This window comes from Ochotona curzoniae, unplaced genomic scaffold (genome assembly GCF_017591425.1).
Source record: "Ochotona curzoniae isolate NIBS_2020 unplaced genomic scaffold, NIBS_Ocur_1.0 contig_908, whole genome shotgun sequence".
Lineage (NCBI taxonomy): Eukaryota > Metazoa > Chordata > Mammalia > Lagomorpha > Ochotonidae > Ochotona > Ochotona curzoniae.
The window spans coordinates 5240250-5255338 of record NW_024466607.1 but is presented as its reverse complement, the minus strand read 5'-3'; the positions used below and the strand labels follow the sequence as shown (position 1 = coordinate 5255338).

General features: G+C 53.0%; 1 protein-coding gene across 1 annotated transcript; it reads right to left on the bottom strand.

Moving 5' to 3' along the window:
- Window positions 1–573: 573 nt before the first annotated feature.
- On the bottom strand, window positions 574–7636 carry HRH1 (histamine receptor H1). The gene is made up of 2 exons (XM_040995207.1): window positions 7576–7636; window positions 574–3505 (listed from the first exon to the last, which is right to left on the bottom strand). Exon 2 carries the CDS (start codon window positions 3469–3471, stop codon window positions 2032–2034), a length of 1440 nt encoding a protein of 479 aa, XP_040851141.1. The 5' UTR covers window positions 3472–3505; window positions 7576–7636; the 3' UTR covers window positions 574–2031.
- Window positions 7637–15089: the final 7453 nt, after the last annotated feature.

Sequence of the window (15089 nt, the reverse complement as noted above, 5' to 3'; positions counted from 1 at the left end):
TCCTCTCTTGCTTGTCTCTCCTCCACTCCCTCTGCTACCCCTGGTGTCTCCCACCCCTCCTTTTGGTCTCCCCTATTCTGCCCCTCCCATCACCCACACCCACAGTCCCTTCCTGTAGAAGGACATCGTGACCCTAGAAGGTGAGCGAGCACAGAATTACAATTGATTGGATAACATTTGTATGAGAACAACTAGATGGATGCCATTTGTGTGACTGGACATCATTTGAATGAGAACAACAGAGTGGACAGCATGTGAATGAGAACACTTGGTGGGATATACAAAACAAAAGGAGTTCCAAACAAGAGTATAGAAACAGTTGATGGGCTTTGTTGATAAAGCTCCTCCCTTGTCCTATGTGACACTCTGTCTATAAAGTCTGATGGCGTTAAGTAACTTGGGCTTTCGACCAGCAGTCAGTAGCCCATACGTGTTATTATAGGCTCCGTGCACCAAGTCCATTGCTGCGAGTTCAGCTAACGACTAAGTTCATGATGAGTGGCTCCTTGATCCTTCCCCAAAAACCAAATTCAAGCAAGAAGAATTGTAGGGGATATAAAACAGAGTGGGAATAAAGGTTTTTATTAAAAAAGTAATTCCTGTCTGAGAGGCATTTACAAATATGTCCAGAAACCAGCAAGAACACACCATCAAACTCTGGAACTCTGGAATATTCTACCGTATATCTGATACAATTCAGTTAGAGACCCCAGACGCTCACAAATAAATAAGTCACAGGACAGTGCGCACTTCAGGGGCAAAGAGATCCGCCACTGAACAGGGTGTGCAAACAGGAGTGCAGGGCATACAAGGCACCTGGACTGGCTTTTTCCTGCGCCACATGTGCAAGGGCTCAGCGTCAAGCTTTAAAACACACACCACATCCAGATCACAACATAAACCCTGAGTAAAACCACAGGTTCCCTCAACCTGGTGAGTTTCTAGAGTGCAGCTATGACTTAGGGAAGAGCATGACTTTCTGACAAAGCTAACGAAACTCACAGATTAAAAATGTCACATCGTCTGTCGAGCCCACTGACCCACTCACGAGTCATTTTGGGAATGGTCACCATTCTTGGGAATAACTGTGTGTGCGTGGCTGTGTGTCTGTGTGAGGACACACTGCTGCCTGCCAGAGGAAATGAGTTACAAGTGAGATGGAACCCCCACGGGCTCCATTCTCACCGTCCTATACAGGAGACGCAGGACCTTGGCATCTCCTCCCATCTGGCTCCACCTCAATTTGCACCTGTGCCTGCTGGGGCCAGTCACACCGCCTTCCTGTTGTCGTCATCCTGGGACTTAAATGGCATGCGCTTTTTGCTCCTTCCCCGCCCCCCACCGGTCCTAGTTTTTGTTTGTAACGTTTGGAACCTTTCCGAAATACTTTGTTTTCCTTTTGTGTGCAATATCTGTCACCCCTTTGCTTTAACAGCAAAAGGGGACTTGGAGTAGAACACGAAGGGCATGCAAGCAGCACTGAGTCTAAGACATGCGCTAGTGACACATAAGGCTGGGGCATTCTGGGCCACTTCAGGAGAAAGCTGGGAGGCTGGCTTGGAGGAGGCGCATTCTGAGAAGCAGCTGCCACTGCACAGTAGCCTGCCTTGCCTCCCAGGGTGACCCTGGAAGGGACAGCATCTGTCTGCTCCAGGCACAGTCCCCCAGCTCCACGCTGGGTGGCGGGGCACACTCTGTGGGACCTCTGCCCACGTGGCTTCCGGCTGCCCGGGCGTCCCAGGCTGCAGATAGTTATTGCGAGCTCCTGCGGACCAGAGAGCTCCAGCAGCAGGAGAGTCTTGGTAAACATTCTGCTCTCTGCTCAGAGGGCCAGCGTCCTGCTGACCATGCACCCTGCCAGGTATCCGCCCAGAGGGGCCTGAGGAACTTCCAACTCCCCCAGCCCTTGGGGATTGGGGCTTTGGCTCCAGAAAGCCCCAAAGCCTGGCAACACATAGACCTCTGGTTCCTCGCTGGACATGGCCAGCGTGCCTTCGTGGCGTCCCCTTGTGGGGAGGAGGGGGAGCTCCTTCAGGGATGAAGGCGCAGGAGCCTCTTGAATGTCTTCTTGAAGTTCTCATTGCACAAGGGGTAGATGAGCGGATTGAGCGTGGAGTTGATGTAGCCCAGCCAGATGGTGAACATGTGCACGGGCTCATTGCAGCAGCTCTTGCAGAAGGCGATGACCATGAAGAAGATGAAGTACGGGATCCAGCAGAGGATGAAGGCTGCCATGATAAAGCCCAGCTGCTTGGCCGCCTTGCGCTCACGGTTCATGTGCAGCCCGGACATGTACTGTCTTGAGTGCGAGCGCAGCCGTTTCCAGGTGAACTTGATGTAATCCAGGCCCGTGCTCGACCCACTTCTCAACTTGCCCTTATCCGATGCCAGCTCCGTGACCATGTCTGAGTCAGTCGTCCGGGAGAAGGACTGGTTGTCTCCTAACGTCTGGGCCTCTGACAGCTCACTGATCCGACATGTGCCTGGGCTCTGCTCCTCCGCTGGCAGCCAATGCCGGGAATGGCTGATGGTGGCATAACTTGGGCTACAGCCCTGGCTCGAGGTCAGCGCCAGGCAGTGGGGCAAGGCCTCTTCTCCAGGCTCTTCTGGACTGAGCACCACCGGAGACTGCAGCTGCTCGGGGCTGGGAGCTGGCGCCTCCGAGGCAGGCCCACCCTCAGCACCTGTAGGTCTCCTCTTCAGGATTTCCCAGGGGGACTCCTTCTCAGGTTTCTTGCCGTCCACTTTGGGGTTCTCTGGCTTCGGCTTGATTTCAAAGCAGGAAGGGAGGGACCTGCCAATGAGCTCCCGGTGCTGGCAGTGCCGCCGCACAGCCTTGTAGATCTTGGCATAAAACCAGAGCATGAGCACGGTGGGCAGGTAGAAGTTGATGATGGCTGTCATGACCTTGAACCAGGTGACATCGTAAAAGTCCGTGTCGCACTTGACCTTCTCAGCTGGCGGGCTCTTCCCCAGGAAGCGATGCCAGCCAAGGATGGGGATGATCCACAGGGAGGAGAGGAACCAGGCCCCCAGGATGGTGAGTGATGCTTGGGTCTTGGTGCGGTACTTGAGGTACCTGAGGGGCTGCTGGACAGAACGGTAGCGATCGATGCACAGGATGAAGACGCTGAAAATGGACGCAGTGCTGGCCACGTAGTCCATGGAGAGCCAGAAGAGGCAGAGTGGCCGTTTCAGGGTCATGAGCAGGTGGACGATGTTCATGGGCATGACGCCGGCGCCCACGATCAGGTCTGCCACCGAGAGGCTGACAATGTACAGGTTGCCCACGGTGTGCAGCTTCCGCTCGCTGCGCACGGCACACAGCACCAGCAAGTTGAGCCCGACTGTGACCAGGGAGATGGTGCTCAGGACCACCACCAGGGGCATCAGCTGGGCTGTGGCCATGGTGGTCCTGTTGCCCTCACACATCATGTCTTCTGAGGCAAGGGAGGAATTGGGAAGGGTCATTGGTATGGTAGCGGTCTCCAGCTGTGGTCACTCCCTGGGAGGAAAGACAGAAGGAGCAAGGTCACGGTCATGCCTCTGGTGACTGTCGGCCACCTAGCCAGCAGCTTGTCTACCACACTGGGGCTTCGTGCAGCTGGGCACCATAGACACTACTGCTTACCTGCCCATCTGTCCCAGCACCTTCCTCCTCCCTCAGGCACTTATTCATCCATCCATCCACTTAATGACCGCTCCACCCATTGTGGGCACTGCTGCACGAGCTGCAGATACAACAGTGCAGATGGAAAAGGCACTGGCGGTGTGGCACAGAGGATTAAGCTGCTGCTTCCACTGCAGGCATTGCAGGCTGCTCTGCCTACAATCCGGCTCCCTGCTAATGCTCTTGAGAAGGTGATGTAAGATGCCCCGGGTGCCAGTTTGAGTTCCAGCTATCCTGCTTCTGACCCAGCTCCCTCTGATGAGCCTGAGAAGGAAGAAGGTTCCAGTGCTTGGGTCCCTGCCACTCATGCAGGAGATCAGGAAGAAGCTCCTGGCTCCTGGCTTTGGCTCGGGTCAGATCTTGTTGCAGCACCACTTGGGGAGTGAGCCAGCGGATGGAAGATCTTTCTGTCTCTCTCTGCCCCCTCTGCCACTCTGCTTTTCAAATAAATACACCTTAAAAAGAAACAGACAAAACATCTCTACACTCACACAGCTGCCATTTAAATAAGGGAGCTGACAAGAACCAGGCCACCGCCCAGTCCACATGGGTCTCACTTTGTCCCCATTCAGGACAGTGAGCTGCGCCCAGGCTGATCCAGCTGGACGAGGCGATCCATTTCCTCTTGACCAGGGACTTGTCCATCCAGGGGCCAAGGAGTGAGTGGGGAAGTCTGGCAGCAGGGACCAGCTTGCAGGAAAGCGCATCCTCGCCAACAAATGAGAAAAATGAGGAACATCAACAAGAGCACCCTTTCCCATTTGTCCCTTCTCCCAGAAAAGTGAGTAAGGAGGTGATGTGTGGGGCAGTGGCAGTCGTCCTGGGGCCACCAGGGAGACGCCAAGGAAACCAAGGAGAGGTCAGCTCAGAGCACGTTGTCATGAAGCCATGGAGGCAGCTCCTGTCTACATTCATGGAATATCATTCCGTCTCCTGCCCTCCCCTTTTTTTCCTTTAACCATTGTGGACAGCACTTTGACTGACAATGAAAACACTCCTAAGGTATGAGGGAGGTCACGTGGGTTGACCCAGACAGGTGCATAAGTCTTCATGTCAATTGGCGGTACCTCCCGAGAAGAATGGCTCTCCAACAGGAAGGGGCCAAGATGTTGGAAGAAGCACTGTTGATTCTTACACCGTTATAAGGCGTCTGTCTGAAAGGTGTTACCTATAGCACTCACTGTGGCCAGTTCTGCACCGATTGGCTGCTTCTTAAATTTATTTACCTGAAAGGCAGAGTGACAGAGAAAGAAAGAGATACAGAGCAAAAGATAGCAGAGAGAGAAAGAGGGATCTTTCACATGCTGGTTCACTCCCCAGATGCCCAGGGCTGCACCAGGCAGAAGCCAGAACCCTGGCGCTCCATCCAGATCTCCCAAGCACCAGAGCCATCTTCCTTCCACTTCCTTCCCAGGCTCGTTAGAGGAAGCTGGGTCAGAAGTTGATGGAACTGGGACAGCTGGGGCTCAAACTGGCACATTGATAGGGGATTCTGGAAGAGCAAGCAAGCCACCCCAAGGCCCGCTTGTTCTCAGGAGCCCCTGCAGGCCGTGTTCTGTTGATGGGAGCTGCCAAGGCAGGATAACTCCTCCTCCTCAGCACCTCGCTGAGCTCATCATGTCTCCTTCTCATCTCCTTCTTGGACCCAGAGCCCTGCCCTGGGAGCTCCTCTCCCTCTGTGCACCTGTCTCAGGCCCTGCACCTCTCTCTCTCAACCATGCTCAGATGGCAACCCTGATCCAGCACACTCAGCTTCAGTACCCGACAGGCACCTGCAGCTTCACCTTTCACCCTGTTCCCGCCCCCACCCCACAGGAGTCACCCACAGCCCCCTTGGAGGGGGCCACACAGACACCAGGGCAGTGGTGAGCATTGGCCCAGGGGTTAACGTAATCCTTGGGGTGCCTGGCTTGAGTCCCTGGTCTTGCTTGCAATGCCAGCTTCCTGACAATGCACCACCCTGCGAGGTTGCAGAGGGATGATGGCTCAAGTACTTGGGTCCATGCTGCCCGTGTGGGAGACCCAGATTCAGCCTGGCCCCAGCTGTCGGGAAACGGGGAGTGAATCAGCAGACGGAATCTTTCTCTGTCTTGCAAAGAAAGTGAAAATTAGTAAGTAAAAATTTATTTTGAAGACAGGTACAAGAAGATTTCACAAAGATGGAAAATGGAATCAAAAGATAGATTTACTTTCATATAAAATAATGTAGAAATCCACGCAAAGTTTTAAAATTATTTCATCTAATAATTTATTTGTAATAGCTTTGTAAAAATCTCTTTAAGTGTTTTAAAGGTGCCAATTAGTTACAATCACACTTTGCTCTAATAACCTGAATTAACAATACTTTCAGTTGGAACCTGTAGCTTATGGTTTAGTTTTCTCTGCTCATCAGCAGGCCAAGCTCTGGTATGGAAATAGAATCAGGCACTTTGCCTTTAGATACCGGGCGTCAAAGGAACCCCAATGTTCAGGAGAAGCCCCAAAGTGGTGTTTGTGGTGTTTGGTTGTTTTCCCATCTTGTGAAGTCGGGCCACGTGGCTCCAGCCTAAATCTCTTTTTCATGCCCCATGTTGGGCGCCAGGGAAAACATGTTACCAGAAAAGCTCTGTGGGCTCTTCTCTCGGCTTAACACAGAAATAAAAAGCCAAGAACTGGCTGCAGGCAGAAAAGTTTATTTGCGAAGGGACCAGGTGGGCGTGGAAACAAGAGGGATTGCGAAAGCACCTCCCAAAAGAAAGCCGGGAGGTGGGGTGCCTCTCCAAGAGAGGGAGGAACACCCTTAATTTAATGTCTTTAAATTAGTTGACAGAATCTTCCACCCGCTGGTTCACTCTCATGCAGGTTTCATACATGGGTGATGGAGACCCAGGCTCTAGGGTCATCCCCTTCTGCCCGTGCAGGTGCCTTAACCGGGAGCGGACGGGAAAGGGAGCAGCTGGACTCACGGATGCTGGCCTCACAGGCAAAGGTCCTCCCTGCTCTGCCACAACTCTGGCCCCGCCTGTGCGTTTTTTGGCAATATACATTTCCCATGAGTATTTTGAAGATGATCCTGGTAGCACTGTGGGATTTTCATTTTCACAGTTTTACAGTTTGAGTTGGGAGCAGAAGCGTCTCCCCGAAATACTCTCCAGATAGGCCTTGTGCAGGGCGCCCCCTTCTCCCTTCTCTTCACTGCTCAGCAGAGAGGGGGAGCTAAGGTGTATTTTTCATCACACATATACATGATGATTTAAGTTAGCAATTTTAATTATATTTGACAGAGAATGATTTACTTTTATCCAATAGTAATTTATATTTTCCCTTTATAATGAAAAAAAAAATCTATGACTCAATTGAGTTTGCTGAGCTAAAATTAGCATACCGTATTGAGTATTTAAGGGTTAAAATCTACAGAGGCCTACAACTCACTTCAAAGTGTATCAGAAAAATAAATGGGAGGAGGACCAGTGTGGTGGCACAGCAAGATAAGCTGCTGCCTGCAGTGCCAGCAGCCCACATTGGTGCCTTGGTTCAAGTTCTGATAGCTCCGTGTCTGACCCAATTCCATGCTAATACATCTGGGAAAGAACCAGGGGATGCAGGGGATGGCCCAAGTGCATTGTCCCCTGCCACACACGGGAGCCTTGGGTGGAGCTCGGGGCTCTTGGCTGCAGGCTGGATCATCCCAGGCCATTGCAGTCGTTTGGACAGTGACCCAGAGGATGGAAGACCTCTCTCACTACCACTGTGCCTTTGAAATAAAACAATCTCCTAAAATAAACAAACAAACAAACGGATGGAGCTTGGCTAGGGGAATGGATAAATGAACATATAAAATCCATGACCAGTTAGGGGCACCTACATGGATGGTATGGAAGCCACCAGGTCCCGGCACCCTTACTCTGTCCACGTTCCTCCCTCACCTGATATCCAATGCTCCATGCTCAGCACATTTCCTACTGTACAGCTCGGCTACTGCATCCCTGCGGGAAGACAGAAGTAAAAATCAATAAACGCCTGCTACATGGATGGGGGATAGGTGACCGAGTGAGAGGCAGGTGCAATGCTGGGGTCTCAGCACAGCGCGTCTCTGTCCCACAGCCACTTCCTGCCTGGTGGCGATCCATCTTGGGAGGAAGGGCCCACATCTGTCCTCAGAAGCTACAGAACTAAGAATTCCTGGAAAGACAGTCACAGCCCTGGGGATTATGAGTTCAACCCTCGGCCACTGGGGCCAGTTCCAAGGAAGGAGGAGACACCGTGAGGACCAGCTAGAGGAATACTGGGGGGACAGTTCTGAGGAAGGAGGCAATGCCCTAGGGACCTATGGGACATAGAGGTTAAACCAGGAAGCCCAGGGAGGATAGCAATGGGCCATCTCACTCCCAGCTCCCTTCTGGGCAATGGAGAACCACCATCTTCTTCATGCCCCACTTAGGACCAGCTGCCCTTCTGCAGGGCTTGGTGAATCATCCCTAAATGACTCGCAATTTCAGGATGGTGACAGGGCAGGAAGCTAGCCGGGGTCACCAAGACCCCCTGGCCATGCCCTCATCACTGCATTAACCAACACAAAATGCAAGGTGATTTGAAAATGCAGACCCATGATGGCTTTCCTGGGCAAAGAGCATGGGAAAAATCTGGGGACAGTGGGCCCTCATCTTGTCTGGCTACCCAGGAGACCCCTGGCGGCTCTGTGGTGTCCACCACCAGGCCGAGGTTGGAGCTTCAGCCTACAGCGCCACTGTGGGACAGATGGAGTACTCCAGGGAGACAGAACACAAGTAGGGGCAGGGAGAGGGTCTGCCGAGATGGCAGTGTGGGGACGCAGGCTCAGTCCAAAGCAAACTTCTCCAAGCAGCAGCAGAGGCCAGCCCTTCCGCAAGAAGGATGCAAGCAACAGGCTCTGATGAATCACAGTGAGGGCTCCACCCCAAACCACAGGCAGGTATGGAATCTGTGATTAGTGTGGTCACCAACAGCCCATGCCATCAGGACTGCCCTGTGCTGTCAGGGTTGTGTGTGGGCAAGGACGCAGAGCCAGTCCGAGTGGGAAGGATGCTAAAGGGCTGCCACACGCCCATTAGCGGGGTCTGCTGGTCCTCAAGGCCAAGGAGGGAATGGTCAGCTCCAGCTCAGAAAGGCAAGGCAGCTTACCCAAAGTCACACAACCAAGAAGTGGCTGCTGAATCGACATTCAAAGCAAGGCCCTGCCTCTTGAGCTCAGGGTTTCTCAACTTGGGTACCCACTGGAGGCTTCTGCTAAATTTTGCTCTGGGGTCTGTCCTAGACATTGTTGTTGTTTTAGCAGCACCCTGGCCTCCCACTACTGATTAGACATCAGGAGCTGCCTGGCCTGCCCTGGGGGCAAGAAGGAATGCTCATGCACCCAGACCTACTTGGCTCCAGCCCTGGCTCAGAGTGCAGCTTGCAACCCAAATTAAGGCAGGCTCTTCTAAAATTAAGACATTATTCAGCACTGCAATGAACTGCACTGGGAAAGGTCAAGTTTGTCAACACGGAAAGTGTACAAGCAGACAGACGCCAGCTGGATCTGATGCCAAGGGAGAAAATGGCCCAACACTCTCAAGGGTGGTAAGTGGCATCAGCTCCCTGCCTGTGGTCTGGGAAAACAGTTGAGGATGACCCAAAGCCTGAGGTCCCTGCACCTTCATGGGAGACCCAGAAGAAGCTCCTGCCTCCTGGCTTCGGATCAGCTTAGCTCCAGCCATTGCAACCGCTTGGGGAGTGAATCAGCAGATGGAACATCTTCCTCTCTGCCTCTCTTTCTCTCTGTATATCTGACTTTCTAATAAAAATGAATAAATCTTTAAAAATTTTAGAAAAAGAAAGCAGAACATAGGAAAGAAAACCAAAAGGAAACTGTGAAACAGAAAAATAAAACAGCTGAAATAAAAAGTCTTCAATGGAAGAGTTCAAAAACAGGACAGAGGGACCCAAATCCACGAATCTGCAAAGTGGAAGAGGACACCGGGAGTCATTTGATTGCAGCATCAGAAAGAAATGGACTGAAGAAATGGGTCCCGTGGGGCTGAAGAAGGGCAACTGGCGTCGGCGCCGTCCTAGTCTTAGAAGGAGACGAGACAGAGGGTGGAGGCAAAAATGTGCTCAAAGAAATTATGACTGCAAATTGCTCAGATCTGGCAGGAGACGTAAAGTTACAGAGCCAAGAGGCTGAGTGAGCCCCAGGCAGGATGACGCCCTCCCCAATCCACACTGGGAGACAGAACTAAACTCCCTACAGCTAACGACAAAACAGCTCGAAAACAGCCAGAAAACAACACCTTCCCACAGTGAGAACAACAGCAGAGCTGTCATCAGAAACATGCAGCCAAGAGGAAAGTGGAACAGCGTTTCTCAGGTGCCGAAACTTCCTCAGCGCAGGACCTTACGCTCCCTAAAATATCCTTGAAAGGAAACCGCTGCACCCCCGGATGGCGTGCTCCTGTCTATCACAGGCAGGGGAAAGAAATGTAGGATTTGCCGAGTGCCAAGACTCCCCGGATCCACGTGCGCTCTCACTGCAGTTCCCACTGAGGCCTCGGCCGGGGGGCTCAGGGACACGGATGAGACCAAAACTCACGCGGAAAGGCAAAGGGCCTGGAATAGCTCAACCAGCGTTGGGACAAAGAAGGAACTGGGAATAAAGAGGATGATGGGAAAATCATGTCATTACCTTCAGCTGGATAATGTAAAAGAGATTTTGTTTTGTTCAAGAGAAGGATTCAAAAATGTGAGCGAGTGCCAAATGAAGACTCCTGGGGATAATGAGAAGGACTAAAATACACTCTTGAGCCAGTGAGTCAGTGCTGATCAACGTGCCGTTTACCGTCATTTCCGGGACCACCTGAAACGTGGGAAGCATCATTCTAAGTCTTCTGCTCTGACTGCTTTGCTCCGACACGTACTGCAAGAAAGGGTCCATCTCCTTAGGCTGCCCGTGTGACCCGCTCCGCTCCAGTGCAAACGAGGTCACCAGTCCCACATGCTCTGCTTAACATCCGCGCTTCTGCAGGGGTTCCTCCCTCCTCCCAGAAGAGGGTGCACCCCGAGGGACAGAACTTCATGTCTGCCTACCGGTGCCTCCTTCTGGGTCTGCTCCGGAGCCCGCCGAGGACAAAGCAGGGTCCAAAGGATGGACAGGAGAGAGGGGAGATGGGAAAGCTAACAAAGAAAGGAAGAAAAGAGGAAGGAAGAGAGGGAGGGAAGGAGGGTGATACTGATGGACTCCTATTCATCCTGCAAACCCCACCTTCAAAGTCCCCTCCTTTTCCAAGCTGTCCCGTATCTGTCAGCCACTCAGCCTTCTTTGGCTACAGCGGCTTTCACCTCTCTGTAAGGCACCTCATGCCCTGCACACCACTGAATTATGAGTTCAGGTGTCCTCCCCCTGGATTTGGACCCATTACAAGGGTGGGGACAACAATACAGTCCACTAGTACCCAGACCAGTGGCCCTCACTGCGATCCCGTGGGGAGCTTTGAACAAACCTCACCGGGCTCTGAATCCATTTGTCTGAGCTGCAGTCTAGGCCTCAGAGTCCTGAAGACTTTCCCAACGGTGCCATTACAGCCAGTTGGAGAGAATCATGGTCTTGACCCCAACCCGATGAACTCGTGGATGAATTCTGCCTTTAATAACATGTTGCAGTTCTGACCCAACCCACCATTCCCAGGGTGTCATGTTATGCTAATCTATTCATGTATTCAGCCACTATTAATTAAGCAATCATGTGGTACTAGGTGTCATGCCAGGCCAAACTGCAGGAGATGGAGACATTCAAGCGTTTCCCACTCCTTTCCCATTTGCAGCACGCCTTAGGAGAAGCTGAGGCCCCATCCTGGTTCATCCAAGAACCTTCAGTCCTGCCGACTAATTGGCCAGTCTCGAAAGCAATGGTTTCCCTAGTGACTGACAGCAAGGCTTACCTCTGGTTGCCTGCTCCATCAAGGGCTAACTAAGGACATATTCGATTTCCGCCCAAAGACAGAGAGTGCTGGGAGGCAGGGGGGGAGCTGGCCCAGAGACCACCCCTTCCTCTGAGAACCCCTGGAGACCCCTTCAAGCCATACACAAGGGGGAGGCAACTCTCAGGATCAGAACCCAGCCTTGTGCTGCTCAACACAAACTTCCTTCCGCATGAGAACGCCCAAGGGCCCAGGACAGGATTCAGATCTTGAAGACTTTGCCCATGGAGGGAACATTCCCCTGCAGCTGCTGCTACTGTCTCACTCCAGCCTGTTGTGAAACTGCATGGAGGGTGTGAGAGAGCAGGCACGGTGACCACCTTGTGCAGCCCCTGGGCACACTCAGCCTTCAGCCATATCTCCTCGCCAGGGTCCCAGGAGTATCCCCCTCAGGTCCTCCCACCGCAATCTTTCAGCCTTTTGACCACACGGAGGGCAGGGCATCCTTCTCAAACCCTGAGTCCAAGTCCCCTGCTCAAACTCTTGAATGGCCTACCACCGCTGTCAGGAACATAATGCCCAGGCCACATAGGGACTCTAAGAGGAACCCAAACACAACGGGGCTGCTTTGTACTCAGTCTGCTTATGGTATTACATTCAAAAGAAACTCAACCTCCAGAAAAACAATGAAAGAACTAAACCTCTAGGGACGATTCTCAAAGAAGCCGAAACATTCCAAAGAACCATTCTTTCCTGATCCTGCTGCCCCCATGGTGCGGCTGCTGCCCCTCAAGTTCCCTTGATTCTCTCTGACACTCAGGCCTGCCCTGCCCCCGCCAGCCCCCTGCATGCTTGTCACCCTTCCTACTCTCCTCAAAAGCGCTGCTGCTGCGCCGCTGCCAGGGTAAATCCACTTCCTTCCCAGCACCTTCACTTCTTTCTTCCCACCTCCGGGCTGCACAACCAATGCCCAGGAAATGAGCACACAGCTTCCATCCTGGCAACTGAGGCAGAGTGCCAGCACCACCCAGCTCAAGTTCATCCTGTTGAGCCCACTGTGGACAAGCGTCTCTTTGAGCTGGCCTCGACCACGTGCAGCTTCGGGGGGCTGACATTGCAGCCTCCTCTGCCCAGCCTTCTCCTCTGCTGTCCCCTCTGCCCGTCTCCCCACACCCCCGGCCCAACAAGACCACCCCTTAACTCTCTGCAGCCTCCTCTGGCAGTGGCTTCCCTGAGGGCAACCCTCTGCTGGGCAGGCTGCTTCCTTCCCCAGTGTTCCTCTGGGTTCTGCCCTGAGCTCTATTAGAACCCTCCGCATGCTGGGCTGTAATTCCTTAATTACGGATCACATTTTCTCATTTGACTGTGGGTGTCAAGTTCAGGTCTGAATCAGCTTGGCATCTCAGAGCCAGGAAGCTGGAGGCGCTCCACAAATAACAGACACTCCAGAAACAGGCTCCAGGGTTTCTGGAAAGCTTTCCCTGTGCTTGGCACCTGCGCTCGGCCAGAATACCTGCTAAATCAGACTCAGAGAGGTGTGCCACGACCCTCACCCTGTAGATCTTCCTGGGTCCTACTGGCCACCAAGGGAGGTGCGGTGTGGCCCACCCCTGGCTCACCACAGCCAGGTCTCATTCTCACACAGAAATTAAAGGAATTAAAATATACCAAGCTGGGCCCGGCAGCATGGCCTAGTAGCTAAAGTCCTTGCCTTCAACACACCAGGATCGCATATAGGTGCTGATTCTAATCCTAGCATCCCCACTTCCATCCAGTTCCCTGCTTGTGTCCTGGGAAAGCAGTCAAGGAGGGCCCAAAGTCTTGGGATCCTGCACCCATGTGGGAGACCCAGAGGAGGTTCTAAGCTCCTGGCTTCGGATCGGTGCAGCACCAGCCATTGTGGCCACTTGTGGAGTGAACCAACACATGGAAGATCTTCCTCCCTGTCTCTCCTCCTCTCTGTATATCTGGTTTTACAATAAAAACAAATACATATAAACATATTTTAAAAAGGTGCCAAGCCATCAGGTGAGGGGAGGCTATGAAGCCATGCAGATGGCATCATCTTTGTTTGGAAAAAACCTGGAACCATCTGCCAGGAAAAGATCATGAAACATCAACTCCAGCGGCCGAGGCCCCTGTGTCTGCCCCTCCTGTACTGTTCCCTCTTCCTTCACCTGGCTCTGAGCACAGGCAGGTGGAGTGTGATGCCCCCAGCTGCTCTGCCCACCCCTCCCCCCAGCCCTGAGGTCCATCACCAGGAGCCGTACTTACGAAGGCCGAGGACTGCACATGCATGACTCCACGTGCTCACCACCTGCAGGGCAGCTGGGCAATTCAACAGCTACGGGAGGGACTGGCAGGGTGACCTCAAGCCATTCTCTGAACTCCTCTTGTCCCAAGGCAAGGCGCCCACTCAAGACCAGAGGTTTTTTTCTGAGATTTTCTGTTTTCTTGGTAGTACCATCCTTGGCTCATGTGAATAGATTACTGGGAATGGGGTCGGGGCGGCGTGAGTCCCACCTCGTGGGCCCCTTCTCTCCCTCTCGGTCCCTGAATCTCCGAGCATCCTGGTAACAAGCCAGCTGGAGGAACTCTTAAGAGCCCTCAGAATTTCGAAGAGCTCCTCGGGGACCATTTACCTTTTAACAGCATGGCTCTGCCAAGGGAAAATCCTCACTGACATTACCCAACTACCACGCAGTGTTCCAAGTGCTTGAGAGGCGGCAGAACAGGCCCCGTGACTGGAAGGTGAGGCGGGGTGGGGGGGGGGAAGTTTGAGGATGTGGGCTAAGTGTTTCCTAGCGCCTCCACGGCACACTGAGCGTGGCCCCAGCCACATGGCTGCCAGCTTTGGGATCCTGGCACCCTCCTGTCGGTCTGCCATCTGCTTCTGAAATGGGCACCTAACTCAATCCTGTTCTTTTCTATTGATTTTTTTTTCACCTCCTCCTGTTTTCCGAAGTCACTAAAACCTGCACTGATTGCAAGCGGTGGAAACTGTGCAGCAAATACGGTGGGAGAGATGCTGAACAAACGGATGAGGGACAAGCAAATGGCACCTTAGCTTCGAGTCCTTGCAGCACCCAAGACACTTCACTTCCCTGGGGCCCAGTTCACTTGACATGGAAACAGTCAAGATCCAGGGAATGGAAAAACGAAAAACAAATAACCAAAAAATGATCCGGGTTCTCCTAAGATGCTCCTGAGAGGGAAGCCGCAGCTGGGAACTGCGTGTGCTGCTTCCCCTGACCCAGCGCGGCCACTGCCTCCTGCTGCTGGCTGCTTCCCAGCCCTAAGAGGAGAGGGCAAGTGCTAACTGTTGCCCCCCGTTTGCAGCAGTGATGTTTACAACAGCCGGCAAGTGGAGGAGTACCCCGCAAGGCCAGCAGACGAGGGGGCACACAGTCACACACGGGAGTCCTGACACCTGTCAAACCTTAGGCACACCATGCTAAGTAAATGAGCCACTGGTCAGGTCCACTCCCATGAGGCCCCTGGAGGACTCA